Raw genomic sequence first — 15,376 nt, forward strand, 5'->3', positions numbered from 1 at the left:
GAGACAAAGCCTGCAGAGAGGGGCTCGAGTTGTGTGCTCATCCCTCACCCCGTCTGCCCCGAGCTGCTGGAAGCGGTGGGAAAACCCAGGTCTGATGAGTAATGCCGCAGCTATCTCTTTCTTCCATCGATACGGTGCGTCCTCACACATGCCAGAAGCGGGCAGGAGCTTTTGTTTGGGCTGCTCTGGGAAATCATCGCATTCTTTTAATATCTCAAAACAAAGGAGTTACCACAGGGGCAAATATATAAAAAAAAACAACAAGGACCACACGGGGAGGTGCTGCCGAGTTAACCAGAGGTGTCCACACAATGAACCCGTGCTGGGGCAGCCCGCAGACGTTTTGTTCCCCCCTCCGCACCCCCTGCACGCAGCACTGAGCACCGGCCTGTGGCTGCGCTCTCCTCTCGCTGATTTTGCCCTCGGGATGCGGCTGTTGGTCGGTTTTTTACTCTCAGAGGGGTCTGACGGCGTCGTGGTTCTGTGCGCGCGGCTGTGGCCGCATCCTTCCCGCACAGCCCTGCATCTCTCTCTCGGCCCGGTGCACCCGGGCGCTTTGTTACGCACCCCCCCACGCCCTGACCCCCTCCTTCCCCGTTCGGATGCAGCTATCTCCCCTTCTCCAAATCCTTCGGCGCACCCCCGCCGCGTGGGACCCCTCTTTTCTCCCTTCCCATCCCACCCATCTCTCTCCATTACACCGCTGCCCCGCGCATCCCCTCGCTCTCGCCCATCTCCACGCCCCCCCCACTTCAACCCCGCGGTTCCGGGGGTCCCCCTGCACCTGCCCAGCCCCATGCTTCCCCCCTCCCTGCACCGGCAGCCGGGCGGGGCGGGCTGTATGGCGGCCAATGGGCTCGGGGAGGCGCGGCCGTCGGGGCCGCCGCATTTAGGAACGGGGCGGGCGGCGGCAGAGACGGGAGGGAGAGCGGCATGGAGCGGGCGGTGGGGCCCGGGAGCATCTCGCTGGTCGAGGGGTTCATCAAATCTCCGCGGCCGCTGATGAAGAAGCAGGCGGTGAAAAGGCACCACCACAAACACAACCTCAAACATCGCTACGAGTTCCTGGAAACGCTGGGGAAAGGCACGTACGGGAAGGTGAAGAAAGCACGGGAGCGCTCCGGGAAGCTGGTAAGAGCGGGTCCTGCGCTTCCCCGGTGTTATTTCGGGGCATCTTTGCTTTCCCCCGGTCCCGTGGTACCCACTCTGACTCTGCCCCGCCGGTATAACCGGGACCGCAGCGGTGCTGTGAAGCCCCGGGTGCAGGGGGAGGGCGGCCCGAGAGGGGCAAGCCCTGGGGGGCTGGGGTGCCCCTCACCCACTTGACCCCATCGGGCTTCCTGGGGTGAGAGGGCTTCGCAGATATCCGATGTGGGAGAGCAAACATCGCGCTCCGGTCTCAAGGATCGCTCCCTTCCTCTCGCCCTGGTGTTGAGTTGGTTTTACATGTTGACTCTCGGCAAAGCTGAGCCCCTCAGAGTCTGAGTGCCTGCTTGAAATCGTGACTCACTGAATCACTGTCTCGGCCCCTTTGGAAGAAAGTGACTGTGTGCAATGCAGAGCTCAGCCCTGAGCAGAGAGATTTGGTGTGGTTCGGGCAGCTCAGCCTCAGGCACCCCGTGGTATATGGATGCATCACAAGCAGAGAGGCTCTGAGCACCAGAGGGGTGCAAGATTGGCTTGCTGGTGTGCTGCTGGAGCGTGTCAAGGGAAACAGCTGTAAATTGGAGAGGTTTCTCTTGTGTAACACCACAGCTCTTCATTAAGTCAGATCTGCCATTTCCATTACCCTACCTGAAGCTGCTGCATAACCAGGGCCTTGCAGTGCAGCTCCCACCCACCGACCCGGGAGGATCCCATCCCTGGGGTGGGTGAGGAGCCCCAGCTTTCCCTTTCTGCACCAAAGCTTGTGCAGGGGATCTTTGAGCTGCCGGGAAGGGCTCCTACCTGTGGAAGCCCCTTAGGACAGAGACTTGTTTGTCTGGTAGCATAAGTCCATTATAATGCAAATCAAATACACACACACCATTGGCTCATCCAGAAGTGCCAAAGATAGTCAAAGGCTGGACTAACTAGTACTGCAGCGAGCTGGCCCTGTGGGAACAGGAGGCTTAACCACAAATCTCTCCTCTTCCCACAAATTCTTTCTTGCACCACTCAGCGTTTCCGGACCTGTTTAATCTTTAGGCTTATCCCGAGCTGGGTCGTTATTTGCTCCTCCTCTCAGTGGCTTTCACTTCCCAAAGGCCAAAGTGTGAGTGGGCACTGCTGCTCCTGGGTTACCCCTCCTGGGCTGTGCAGATCCCACATTAGAGCATCACTGGAGCTGCTCCGTGCACAGCTTTGGCCTCTGGCTGATCAGACCACGCACTGAATATTGAATCATCCTGCTTAGCTGCCTGCCTGTCTTTCTTTTCTTTCCCTACCCCTCTTTTGCCTTTTGTTTTGAAGGTGCATGCTGTGGGGGTGCAGTGTCTCCTGCACCCGCTGGCAGGACAGCCCTGGGGCCTTTCCCTCCCAGTCTGGGTCCCCAGCCCAGGGTGAGTGGGAGCCAGGAGGGCCCTTGTAGGGTCACGAGTGGGTCTGTGGGTTTGTGCAGTGCTGGGGGAAGGCAGCACCTGCAGTGTTTGAAAGCAGCAGAGCCTCCTTTGATCTCCACTCGGAGGTGAACCCCGGTCCCTTCCGGAGTGCGTCGTAATCCATATTTCATGGAGCATGAAACGCTGCACTTGCAATCTGGAACAACTTCTGAAGTGCTGCCTGGGGTTGTAGCTTAATGCATCTTTCAGCAGCTGCTGAAAATACCTGTTCTGTCCCCAAAAAAACTGTTTAATTAAAAAGCCTTTTTGACTTGGAAAGTAGTCCAGAGCTCTCAGGGCTTTGGCAGTGGGGCTGTTTCCTGCAGGAGGCTTCTTCACGTAGCATTGATGGAGGAGGAGGTGTGTTGGGTGTGTTACTGTGTCCCTGAAGCTGCCACCCTTCACCCTTTCACCCCTGAAATGCCACCCTGAAGATGCCTTCCCCTCTCTGAGGAGAGCACCTTGAAGTTAGGTAGGGGATATTCTGGGTCAAAGCAGCTGCTCAGTACCCCTGGGGAAGAATGAGAAGCTCAAGAGGCTGAGGGATCAGGCACTCTGCCCCTGATGGTGGCTTTGGGCCCTGATGAGACCCAAGCAGTGGCTTCTTCTTGCTGTGTGCTGCCCCGTTAGGAGAGCCCTGGGGCTCTGCAAGCACTACATGTGCTAGTGGAGGTCACTAAGTGTGGGTGTTCCCCACTCAGGGCACTCACGGCCCGGGGCATCTCCTGGGGTGTCCCACCCTGTGGCTGCTTTGTCTTTTCTTGGCAGCATGCCTTCCTCTGGTGAGCATCTCCATCTGTGAGCCCCAAAACGCAGTGGGCTGGGTGCTGAGGTGTAGCAGATGAGAAGAGTGGGACAGCAGGGACGTGGGAAGCAGGGGATTCACTGCATAAAGGCTTTGCCCACATTGCACAGGGGTCACGTAATCAGGAGCTGGAACGAAAGTTGTTAAACTTTAACCTGTTAACCCAGCACGAAGGTCCTGGCAAGGAATACCTGGGTTTCGAGAAGCCACGAAGTGCCTTCGGTATTGCTTTCAGTATTGCTTTGCACAACACCTGGTGCCTGGGTTATTGAGTCTGCTCTGCTTGGCTGCTTGCTTTGAGCCCTGGGCTGCTGCAGACTCAGACCTACGCCATGAAGGCAGTGCTGTGGCAGCTGAGATCTCACTGCTATAGCACCTGGTGCCTTCTGAGGCTGCAATGGGCTCTGCTTCAGCTACTGGGGAAAATGTGCAGCAGCCTGGGTCTGGCAGTGGGGTTTCTGACTCTCCCAAACCAGAGGGACCGATGTCAGAGGCCCTGAAAACCACCTGCAGATGGGGCCCCTGCCTGCAGCCCCCCCCCCCCCCCCCCCCGTTGCTGTGAGACCAGGAGTGGGGGTCCCATGGTGGGATTAACTCTGTTCTGCATTCTTGTCTGGTACAAAAAAAGAGGTTCTGTTGGATTCAGTTGTAAATTCAACCCTAGGAGCGCATTGTTTCTCCGCAGCCCCTTTGAAAAAGGATTAGAAGGCATCTATTCTCCAGCACTCACTCTTCTTTCTCCTCCCCTTTCAATTTCCTCATAGAAGAGAACTTGAAAAGCCAATGGAAGCCGGAGCACAGCTCACGTCAGCAGCTGAGTCCTGTGCTCTCAGCCTCTGCAGATCTGCTCCCTTGCACCAAACTTTCTCCTCCTTCCACATAATCAGCTCCTTGAAATAAATACTTGCAAGGGGAACAAAACCTGTTTTTTCATTTCCGTGAGCCCGAGAAGACGTTATCTCTGCAGCCATGTGCAGGTTGCATTCCTCTGGCTGCAACCCAGCCTAGCTGGGACCCAGCTCCTGTAAGGGCTGCAGGTACAGGGAGTGATGCTGAGCCCCCTCCCAAGGGCAGGTGCTCCTTGCTCTGCTGCGGGGTGATACGATGCTCCCGGGTGACCTCAGTGCATCCTCCTTCACAGGTGGCCATCAAGTCCATCCGGAAGGACAGAATCAAAGATGAACAGGACCTTATCCATATCCGGAGGGAGATAGAGATCATGTCGTCCCTCAACCACCCCCACATCATCGCTGTCCATGAAGGTGAGCTTCCCTCCTCACCGCCCCTTTTCCTTTTGGCCAGTTTCCCTGATTTACCCCATAGGAGCTGTGGGGAACGCGTGGTGAGGAAACCAGCAAGCTACAAAGCAGTGGGGCTCTGCAGCTCTATTTCAGCCCGAGGCAGGAGCAGGACTTGCTCTTGCCATCCTTTTCCTTCCCTGGGGCGCAGGAAAACTAAACCACAGCTCAGGGAGAGCTCCTGCTGCTGGTTTCTGCTGTATGGCCAGGACTGGGCTCTGCTCCCAGGCTGTCAGGGCACTGTGGATGGCAGCCGAAGGGCGAATCCTCAGGATCAGATTTGGGTTGCTCCTGTTGGAGACTCGCTCCCTTGGCGACAAACCAGTGTGGCCGTGCCCTTCCTGGTGCCTGGGGTTTGTCGCTCCGTGCCAGGTGCATGTGTGTGTTGTCGCCACCTCTGTGGTGTACGTGAGGTATCCAAAGTCCCTTTGTCCTCCAAACAAAAGCACGCTGGCTGGTGGTTTATAGAAGGTGTTTGCAAGGGCTGAGTCACGCTGCCTGCTGGAATTCAAAAAATACTGAGGCAGCTTTCTGCAAATAGGAGGAGAGCACTCCAGCTGTGCTGCTGGAGCACAGTGGGAGCAATGGGCACGCACAAAGCCTGGCTGTGCCCGGACCTCTGACCCCTTCCCATGGAAGTGGGGTGTGTGAGGCGTGGAAGGTCCACATCTCAGCCTTCCCCTGGAGGATCAGAGCACACCCTTTGGCCAAAAGGAAAAAAAAAAATCCAGTTGTCCCCTTCTGACCTCCAGCTCACAAACCCAACACCTCCCATTCTGCAAACCGCACAGGTCGACAGGCCACGTGTGGGGCTCAGTCAGAACCTCCTCCACTCACAGAAGGTCACGTGTGGACGTCCCCAGCCCTCAGCATCCCTCCTAACACCCCGTGCCTTCCCATCTCCGTTCCCATTCAGTGTTTGAGAACAGCAGCAAGATTGTCATCGTGATGGAGTACGCCAGCAAGGGGGATCTGTACGACTACATCAGCGAGCGGCAGCGGCTGTCGGAGCAGGAGGCTCGCCACTTCTTCCGCCAGGTTGTGTCGGCCGTCTACTACTGCCACAAGGTGAGTGGGGCTCACGATGCTCAGCCCGGGCTGGGAGCTGTGGGTTGCTCAGGGCTGTGGGGTTTTCTTGGGGATCTGAGTTAATCTCGTTATCTGAAGGGTGTGATGCCCTCGGGTCTCTGCGGGGGAAGTGCCCCGACAGCTTTTGGGAAAGCGTTGCTGTGGTGTCAGGCTGACTAACCCTGTCCTGTCCCACCCGTGTCGGGGAAGACGCCCAGGGCTGTCTGTGAGGGTGGTGGCCTCTTCCACTCGGCTGTGGGATGGGCTCTGCCTGCTGGGCAGGCACTGGGGTGCCGTAAGGCTGTGCTGGGGTCATGCTTTGTGCTGGGAACCCCATGCCCGTGGCTAGGTGCCCATTGGGGATCACAGGGACCTCCTGAACCTGATGCAGACTGGGACGTGGTTTAGCAAATCCAGCAAAGCACCGAGCTGTGCTCGCCCTGGGGATGGGTATCAGCTGCTTTTGGGGTGGCTGCAGGAGCCTGGACGTGGCATGGGGTGCTGACTGCAGCACCCAGCTCAGGATGTGGTTTTACAGCCCATCCTCGTGCAAGCACCTGGAGTTATTTGCTGCTATCTCCTCGCTGTCACTGATGTGAACGCCCGTTCTGTCGCCACCGTGCCGGCGCAGTGAACGGCAGTGACCTCCCTGTGCTGCCTTTCCCTTCCTCAAACATCCTTTGAGCTCAACCTGCCTGTCTTTCCCTCTCGCAGAATGGGATCGTTCACAGGGACCTGAAGCTGGAGAACATCCTTCTCGATGCCAACGGGAACATCAAGGTGAGGGACCGATGGCCCGTGGCCATACGCTGGGGTTTGCTCAGCAAAGATCTCAGGGGAGGTGGGGAATGGGGGGTTGTGATGCCCCATTTTCCCCAGGGGACGTGGTCCTTGTGGCTCTGGGAAGGCTCTGTCAGCTTGAAGGCTGCTGCTGCTTGCCTCGGAATGAGAGCAAGGCTGAGAGATGGGGTCCAGAGAGCTGCCCCCATGAGCTGCAGCTGAAAGGGAGAGGCTGCAGAGGCAGAGTTAAAGCCATCGGTGTTTATCTCTCTGCTGATAAGAGGGCAAAGTCTGAAGCAGAGTTCAAAACAAAACACGCTGGGGGAGAAGTGGTTTCCCAGTGAAAGTCCCAGTTCCCATAAACACGGGGCAGTCAGGTGCTGCTTCCCATAGCAGTGCCTCTCTCCTGGGTCAGAGTGGCTGGAGATAAAAGGGATGGGGCTTTATCCGTGCAGAGAGTGATGGTGTCATTGGGACCATGCCTTCTGCTCACGGAGAGGTGGCTGTCCTGAGCATAATGACTGCCCATCCCCCACGGGGCTGATAGGGCAGGTATCAGCCCTGTGGCTACGGGTGAGCCTGAGCCCTGCAGTGCTGCTGCTGTCACCCCTGGACACAGCCCCACAGCTCTGCAGCTTCAGGTGGCAGTGCTGCTCCACCTGCAGACAGCAGCCTTGCTGCCTGCTGAGAGCTGTGAACTTGGAGGTGCTCAAGGCCAGGCTGGACGGGGGCCCTGGGCTGCTTAATGTAGTAACTGGAGATCTTTCCCACTGCATGAGGTTTGCAGCTCGGTGGCCTTCAAGGTCCTTTCCAACCGAAGTCATTCTGTGACTCTCTCCAGATTGCAGACTTTGGCCTGTCCAACGTTTACCAGCAGGACAAATTCCTGCAGACGTACTGCGGGAGTCCCCTCTATGCATCACCTGAAATCATCAACGGACGGCCCTACAAAGGCCCAGAGGTACGTGGTGCCCTGTGGGGTGGCCTCACTGCCTCTCAGCTTGGACATGGGGCAGCTCTGGGTGGGAGCTGGGACGGCAGAGACCTCTATGGGGTGGCAGAGAACTGCATGGCCTGTGTTAGCTGGGGGTTGTGGCTGGATGGAGGCAGCTGGGGGTGATCCTGCCCTGTGCCACATCCTGGGGTGGTGGCCTGATCCTGCTGCCCTCACCCCAGGGTCCCTGTCCCTCCTGCAGGTGGACAGCTGGTCCCTCGGTGTCCTCCTCTACATCCTGGTCCATGGCACAATGCCCTTTGACGGCCACGACTACAAGACCCTGGTCAAGCAGATCACCAGTGGGGACTACCGGGAGCCCACGAAGCTGTCAGGTAGGCAGACCCCCACCACCCCATGCATTCCACCCTCTTCTCCCCCCCCCAGCAACTTATGTCCTCCTGGTTCCTGACCTTCTTCTCCCCCAGATGCCTGCGGGCTGATCCGGTGGATGCTGATGGTGAACCCGGAGCGCCGTGCCACCATCGAGGACATCGCCACGCACTGGTGGGTCAACTGGGGCTACCGTGTGCCCGTCGGTGAGCAGGAGCTGCTGAGGGAGAGCAGTGAGTCCCCTCTGGCCACGGTGGCCGAGTGGCTGCGGCGTTCCTCCCGACCCCTCTTTGAGAACGGCTCCAAGGTGCGGTGCTTCTTCAAGCAGCACATCCCCGGTGTGGCCCTGGAGCGGCAGCGCTCCCTCAAGAAGTCCAAGAAGGAGAACGATGTCTCCCACGTGCTGCAGGAGGGGGGTGCAGCCCTGGAGAACCCCTCCAAGTCCATCCTCAAGAGGCCCAAGGGTATCCTGAAGAAGAGGAATTCCTGTGAGCAGAAGGTGCCCGTCCCTCCGCCGGCAGCTCCTGGGGGAGAGGCGAAGAGTGGGGATGGGGACGTGACTGCTGTGGGGCTGAGCCCAGTGCTGGGGGGCAGCAAGGGCAGCGATGTGGCGCCTATGGCTGTGCCCAAGAAGGGAATCCTAAAGAAGCCCCCGAAGAGAGAATCAGGGTATTACTCATCCCTGGAGTGCTGCGAGTCCGGGGATGTCCTGGATGCAGGGAGCTTGGACCTGGAGGGCAATGTGTTTGCTGACAGCCCCTCTGCCGAGCAGGGCCCCCCCATCCTCCCCAGCAGCCGCAAGGGCATCCTCAAGCACAGCAGTAAATACACCAGCAGTGCTGAGCCCCACAGCCCCCCCAGGCAGAGCTTTGGGTGCTTTGATGAGGTGTCCCTGCCCAAAGCCCCCCTTGCCCCCCGCCCTCGCCCACCCAGCGCTGTGAGCGAGGACAGCATCCTCTCCACGGAGTCCTTTGAGCAGCTCGACCTCCCCCCACGCGTCCCCCCCGGCAGCGGCGGGGCCATGAGGGGCTGTGTCTCTGCTGACAACCTCCTGTGCTTGGAGGAGGAGGAGGAGGTGGATGAAGGGCGCAGGCTGCGCCGTTGGACCGTGACGCGCTGCCCCAGCGCAGTGGGGGAGAGCCGCTTCTCCCTGGAGAGCTGTGACAATGTCACCGAGGTGTACAGGCACAGCGTGGCCGTCGGCATGAAGCTGAGCTGAGGGCACCCTGTGGCTGTAGGGATGGGGCCACTGAGCCCTGGGAGAGCCCCCACTGTGGGGAGAGGGCACAACCTCCCCCCATCGGGGCTCCCTTGTGTCCCCCTCCCCGTTTATTTTGCAGGGTGGGAGGAGGTTGGATGCGCACAGGGATGGGGTTGTGGGGTGGGGAGAGGGATGCCCTGAGGGCACATCTCGGAGGGTGGGGGTCATAGAAGGACCAAAGCCCTAAGCTGTCCCCCTTCCTCACCCCCCAGCTCCTGCTGAGGGGAAGGAGTGCTCTCTGTGGCACTGCACTGTCCCCCCCCTGCTGCCATCCCTCCATGCAAACGGGCTCATCTCATGGGGGGAGGAAGAAATGGGGTGGGTGGGTGGGATTTTCTTTTTCTTTGCACTGTTTTTTGGCTGCACGAGATAACGGATGGGGCAGGAAATATACCTCAAACAACTGGAGATGTAGCAAGGTGTGGGCTGGAGGCTGTCCTGGCTGCGGGCTGGGCTTTTCTGGCCATGGGGTGCAGCCCCGTCCTTCTGCTGCTCTAAGAAACCCAACTGGAATCAAGCACCAACTGGAGGAGCACGTGCACTGCGATGATGGTGGGCTTGGGGCTGCAGGAAACCCACAGCTGCCCCACTCTGCAGTGCAAAAATGTGCTCTGATGCCGATTTTTCATGGTGAAAGGAAAAAAATAAGTGCCTTTTGTAAGGCACTGCTTCTTTATTTATTGCCTCGTGTCTGAGATAATGTAAAACTTCATCAACACTGGATTTGCCTGGCTCAGTGTCAGCCCCCCCCACCCCTGTGGCTGGTTGTGGGGTGGCTGTGCTGCAGTCCCGTTGCACTGCTGTGTGGGCAGTGGCTCTGTTCCTTCAGTGTGGTCCAGAGAAAGACCATTAAATTAAAATTAAAAGGCAGGTGTCGGTTGTTTTCCTGACTGTTCTTTCACCACGGTGTCCAGGGCCCTGGGGGATGCTCTGGGCTGGGGTGTGCTGTCTCTGTTGGGGTCCCATGGCTCTGGTGGTGGTCCTGGGGCTGCTCATGGCTGTGAGGTTTGCTCCAGGATGGGTGAGTGTGGGACGGCTGTGGGTGTGTGTGCACTGCGTGCTCAGCCCTCGTTTGCAGGCTCTGATGTGCCCACCCCATTCCCCATCCGTAGGGACCTTGCAGCGTGCATCCTGCAGGGTCATTCCCCTGTGCCCCCACCCAGGAGGACACAGCTCCCATCTTTTGCTTTCCCAACACTGCTGCTGTGTGGGTTCAGGTCTGTGAGTGGTGTGCAGGCGATGGCAGCAGGAGCTGCGCCCTCGGGTACCTCCTACAGAGGAAAACCCCACTGGAGACACGCAGGAGCCCCCTCTCCACCCCTTCCCCCTCAGTTTCCTTTGTCTGCCCCTCCCGCTGAGGCATTGAAACGGCTTTTATTGCTCTCTAAAGCACCGTAACCATTTCCCGTTTCCACTCGAGTAAATCGGAGACATTTCAGGTCCCCGCCGTGGGAGAGGACCGACGCTGTGGGGCACGGAGCTCTCTGCCCCCCACTGCGCATTCCCTGCGTGCTTCAGCCCCGTGCAGTGATGCTTACAGCTGCTGCGTGGCAGTGTAGGGCAAAGCCTCCAGCTTGGCCAGGAACCCCAGCACAGCCGGGGCAGCAGTGGGGTCAGGTGCTGCTTCCCAGCCCCAAAGTGCATTCCCAGCACCGGGGCTCAGCCAGTGCCCCATAGGGCGCTTGGTGGTTGCGGGGTGTGGGAAGCTCCGGGTAGAGGTCAAGCTGCAGTGGGTTGGGGGGGGGGTTGTCATCCACATCTGGGGCTGATCTGGAAGCCCTGAGGCCTCAAGGGGATCTGTAGGGTCCGTGTGTCCTAAAAGAGGGGCGGAGAAGGGCGTTGGGTGTTGGGGATGGGGCAACTGGAGGGGAACCCAGCCCAGCACTGCTCCCCACGCAGCACACTGACTCAGCCCCCGGCCCCATCCTGCCCAGGCTTGTGCAGGGAGCCCGGATGCACTGAGCCCATATTTGGGGCTGGAGGTGTGGGACGGGGACACGTGTCCTTCGTGGACGTGGGGGCAGCACGCTCATCGCTTTCCCACTCACTTATGCACTGTCACCAGCGGCTGTGACAGAGCCACAGCGCTCGTCTTCCTCACGGAAATCTCCTCTTATTTGGTTTCCTCGCTATGTTTTCTGCTCCAGATCTCCCGTGTCAGTGTGACACGCCACGGGCTGAGGGCCAGCGCTATTTCTGAGACGTTCTGCACGGAATCCAGTGCCAGCCCAATTAACACAACAAAGCTGTGACGTTTTGCATGCGATCTTTTTCAAAGCGGCACTTCTTTTTCTTTGTTGTTGCTGTTGTTCATTATTACCTGTTTGATCGCTGGATTTCTTTGAAGATCTGAAAGGGAGAAATCCCCACATGAAAGCCTTCCCATTCCCAGCCTGGAGAGGCCGAATGAAACAGAAGAAAGGGAGAGAGGGGCAGCCGGAAACATCGCTCCCACTCCCAGGGTGCATGAGGAGTACAATTGTAGGACGAAGGTTGAGAAAGACCACCGAGATCCCCGAGTCCAACCCCAACCCATCCCACTGTGTCCCCACAGTGTCGCCGAGCTGAATCAGGTGGCCCCACCACCCCCTGCCCCACACCTGGAGTGTGGTGTGGGGCTTTTGGGACTGAAGCACAGCACCCGGTGTTGGGGTTTGTTGGATTTCACCCCAGCCCGTGGATCCAGCTGGTCCAGATCCCTCTGTAGGGCCTTCCTAGCTCAAGCAGACCACTTCCCCCCACCTCAGTGACAGAGTTGTGCAGCTCACATCAGCTGAATGCATGGGGGGTGGGGGTGGGAGGAGTGGAAGCATCGGCATCGCCCACGAGGTGCAGCACGGCAACAAAACCCCTCCAACCCTTGAGCAAAGCAGGCAGGGAGCTGGCAGCACTCGTGCAGGGCTGCAGGAAGCCGTGCCCGGTGGGAGTGGGGCTGCAGGGCCATCACAGCCCGCTCTGTCTCCCTGCCAGCTGCAGCCCTGCCCTGCCCGCCCCGTCCGGCTGAGCCGCCTGCTCGGGGCACGGGCTGGGCTCCACTCACGGGGGGGGGGGTGGGAGGCACGAGGCAGGAGCCCGTTTTTCTGGTGGTGCTGCCGGGCGTTGGGGATCACACGTGGAGAGGTTCCCACCCGGGATGCAAATCTAAAGCGATGCGACGTCCCAACCCATGCAAATAAGCCAAGAATGGGGCTCCCGGCAGCGGTGCGGTGAGCGGGAGGGTGGGGAGGGAGCTCTGCGTGGGCTCAGAGGACGTCGGATCCCTCCCAGTCTGGGACCCGCAGCTTCAGCCCCTGCAGAACCCCATCCGGGTGCTCCTTTGCATTCTCAAACGGACACATCGCGTGCAGAGGACACCTCCTCCCACCTCCATCCGACCTGCGGGTCCCAGCAGCCCCCGGGGGATCTGCACCATCAATTATTTCCTAATCTTATCTAAGCTGTCTCTTGCTTCCCCCCCCCCCCATCCAAACCTTTCCCTCCCACCTCCCCCTCCCCCCCGCTGTACTTTGTACCCTCTGACAGCACCGCTTCCCCCCCCTCCAGCCCTTCTCTTTGATCCGAGGAAGAAGCAATTGATCCTCCTTATCTTTATTGTGGTGGAGACATTCCCAGCGCTGCCCTTAATTAAATTCCTCTTCATTTTCATCCCTCGGCCTTTTCTTTCTACCAACCCCAGACACGTATTTCTTTTCAAACGTGCCATTAAATTATTAGATTGGCTGTGAGCAGGAGAGGAGCTCCGTGCAGTGGGGCTGTGCTCCATCCACACCATCCCCATCCCCACGGGGCTCACTGTGGGGCAGACCCATTGCTTTCCTTCTGCTCTCCACCCCTGGGCTGGGTTATGTGAGCTGTGAGATCCACTGGCACTGGGGGACACCCCACGTTGTGGCCAATGGATGCTGGTGTGAATTTGGGGTGGCTGTGGGCAGCAGCACTGGGTGAGAGAAACCTGCAGCCCATTGGGGTTGTGCTCATCCCTCGGAGGAGCAGGACCACCAGAGGACGGTGGGATTCAGTTCCCATTGACCACACAGGGCACCCGGGATGGCCCCAACTCCCTCTCCCAGCAGAGCTGCAGCTGATTTAACTGCAGGGACTCAGAGGAAATGGGGCTTTGCTGGGTGTTTTCAGCTCCCTTCCCTCTGCTGCCCCATTTCCCTCCCCATCTCTGCCCCCTCATCCCCTGTAACACATCCTCATTGCACGGGACTGGCACTGCAGCGCTCTGAAGGTGCTTGAAACAGAAAGCAAAAGGTGGGTGGTGGGAAGGGAACGTCCCACAGCCCCCAGCTTCATCCTTCCTCTGATGCTCCATCCCCTCGCAGGGATGGAAGAGAGGACGAAGCCCACAGACATCACAGGGATGGAGGCAGGAAAGGGACACGGGCGACAGGATGAGGTCGGAGGCTCCTGGTGCTGCCCATGCACTGTCACCAGACATGATGGCATTGTCACCAACCGTGGCAGCAGGTGAGAGCCCAGCTCGGCAGAGCCGCTGGCTGTGGCTCCTCTCTGTGCTGCCCCAAGCCTTTCCGCTCGGAAATTTTTCCTCCAGACACTTTGACCTCGGGGGTAGCGAGTATTTTTCATGTAGATCAGTCGAAATTCCCCTGGAGACAGCGCAGGAATGCAAAGCATGTTATCCTTGGTACCAGCTCTTTCTTTTTACAGCCTAAGCTTGGCCAAGCCGGCAGGCAGGGGGAGGGGATGTCTGGGGTCCCGTTGACTTTCCCATTGCTGGGGCCAGCCACTCCCCCTCCTCCTCCTCTTCAGGAGGAAGGCTGCTGAGCCAGGAGAGCCGAGGACAGGGACTGTGCTGGGCTCTGCAGCAGAACCCATGGCCACGACCCCCACAGTGGGACCATAGGTGGCACTGGCACCAGCACCCCAAAACAGGCACGGCCCCGTGGGTGCTCAGCAGGTCCCAGCATCCAGAGCTCCTCCTGTCCTCGGGCACAGAGGCACTCAGAGCAATGTGACACTGCGTGGACGTTTGGGAACTCCACCAGCTTACGTTTTTTTTTTTGTCCACGACTCGTGCAGCTGTGAACCTGACGGCACAATGAGAGAGAAATCACCGCCCCATCCATCTCCATTAAGTGCAATTACCCCCTTCCATACCAACCCAGCGTTATTGCGATCACTTCTCACTTCTCACTACGCTGACGAGCAGTCCCAGGAGGGGGGAGGCAGCAAACGGGCACCCTGTGCTGCAGGACTGCCCTGGGGCTGCACCCAAAGGAAAAGCTGCTCCCAGTGCTCCCAGTTCCCCGTGCCTGCTGCCTTATCCCGCTCCCAGTAGCGGACTGGCAGCCCAGCTGCGGCGATTACATAAAATGCAATTAGCAAAGAGGGCGAGGGAGGCCTGAATGGCATTAAGGAATTCCTCCTCAGCTGACGTCAAAGCTTCACCTCTCCTCCCTCTGGCACAAAGGGGGCTCTCATGAACCCGTCCGGCCCTGCGTGGCTGTAGGAATTGTCCCTGCAGCCGTTGTCACCGCAGTGCCTGGCTCGACACGCTGGGATTTCTGCCTCCTCCCTCCCCCTCTGCTGGGCACGGTGGTGGGCACCCAGACCTGGGGGCAGGAGGATGCCGGTGGGGCAGCGGGGCACCCAGCCCAGCTCCTCCTGTCCCCACGTTGGGGATGGGGATGGGGTGGTCCAGGAGGGCTCACGGCTTTGTTATGTGGCACGTTGGAAGGACACGAGGTGGTCTCTGGCTGTGAGAGGCGGGAAGGATGATGCCCCCAGCAAGTCCCTAGAGATGCTTTCTAGAGGCTCTGCACCTGCAGAGGGGTCCCTCGATCCGTTCCTAACCAGCACGGCAGCGTTTCGGGGGCTTCTCTCGGAGCTGTGCCCATCCCCGCATGCACCGCAGCTGCTCCGTTCCCCTCGGCCGCCAGGTACAGGGCTAATGGGGCTCCTACCCCAGAACCTCGTCCCCTGCAGCGGGGAGGAAGGGGTTAAGGCGTTAATTAGGGTAAGGGGGCCCCGCCCGGCACTGCGCGTCCCCTCCCCATCTCCGTCTCCGCTCTCTCCGCGGCTGTCGGGGGCCCTCCAGTGGCCATAACCCCAAAGCCTTCGCCGGGTGTGGGGCTCCGAGGGATATAGGGCATTTTTCCCCCCTCCGTATGGGGCTGCTGCTGCTTCCCTGGGCAGGATGAACGGTTAACGGGTCACGGGGTGGATGCAGGAGGGCAGCGGTGCTGGGCGAGCAGAGGTACCGCTGTCTGGGTGTGTGGTGGGGGGCAGCAG

The 15,376-nt window shown here is 59.2% G+C and overlaps 1 protein-coding gene across 1 annotated transcript; it reads left to right on the plus strand.

Annotated features, from left to right (window-relative positions):
- The first annotated feature begins 924 nt into the window (after positions 1 to 924).
- On the plus strand, positions 925 to 9,113 carry NUAK2 (NUAK family kinase 2). The gene is made up of 7 exons (XM_065740215.1): positions 925 to 1,131; positions 4,526 to 4,646; positions 5,599 to 5,750; positions 6,465 to 6,530; positions 7,372 to 7,491; positions 7,727 to 7,859; positions 7,953 to 9,113. Exons 1-7 carry the CDS (start codon positions 934 to 936, stop codon positions 9,074 to 9,076), a joined length of 1,914 nt encoding a protein of 637 aa, XP_065596287.1. The 5' UTR covers positions 925 to 933; the 3' UTR covers positions 9,077 to 9,113.
- The last annotated feature ends 6,263 nt before the right edge of the window (positions 9,114 to 15,376 follow it).

Source organism: Cyrtonyx montezumae, unplaced genomic scaffold (assembly GCF_038088225.1).
Source record: "Cyrtonyx montezumae isolate F1298 unplaced genomic scaffold, pur_monq_1.0 scaffold_26, whole genome shotgun sequence".
Classification (NCBI taxonomy): Eukaryota; Metazoa; Chordata; class Aves; order Galliformes; family Odontophoridae; genus Cyrtonyx; species Cyrtonyx montezumae.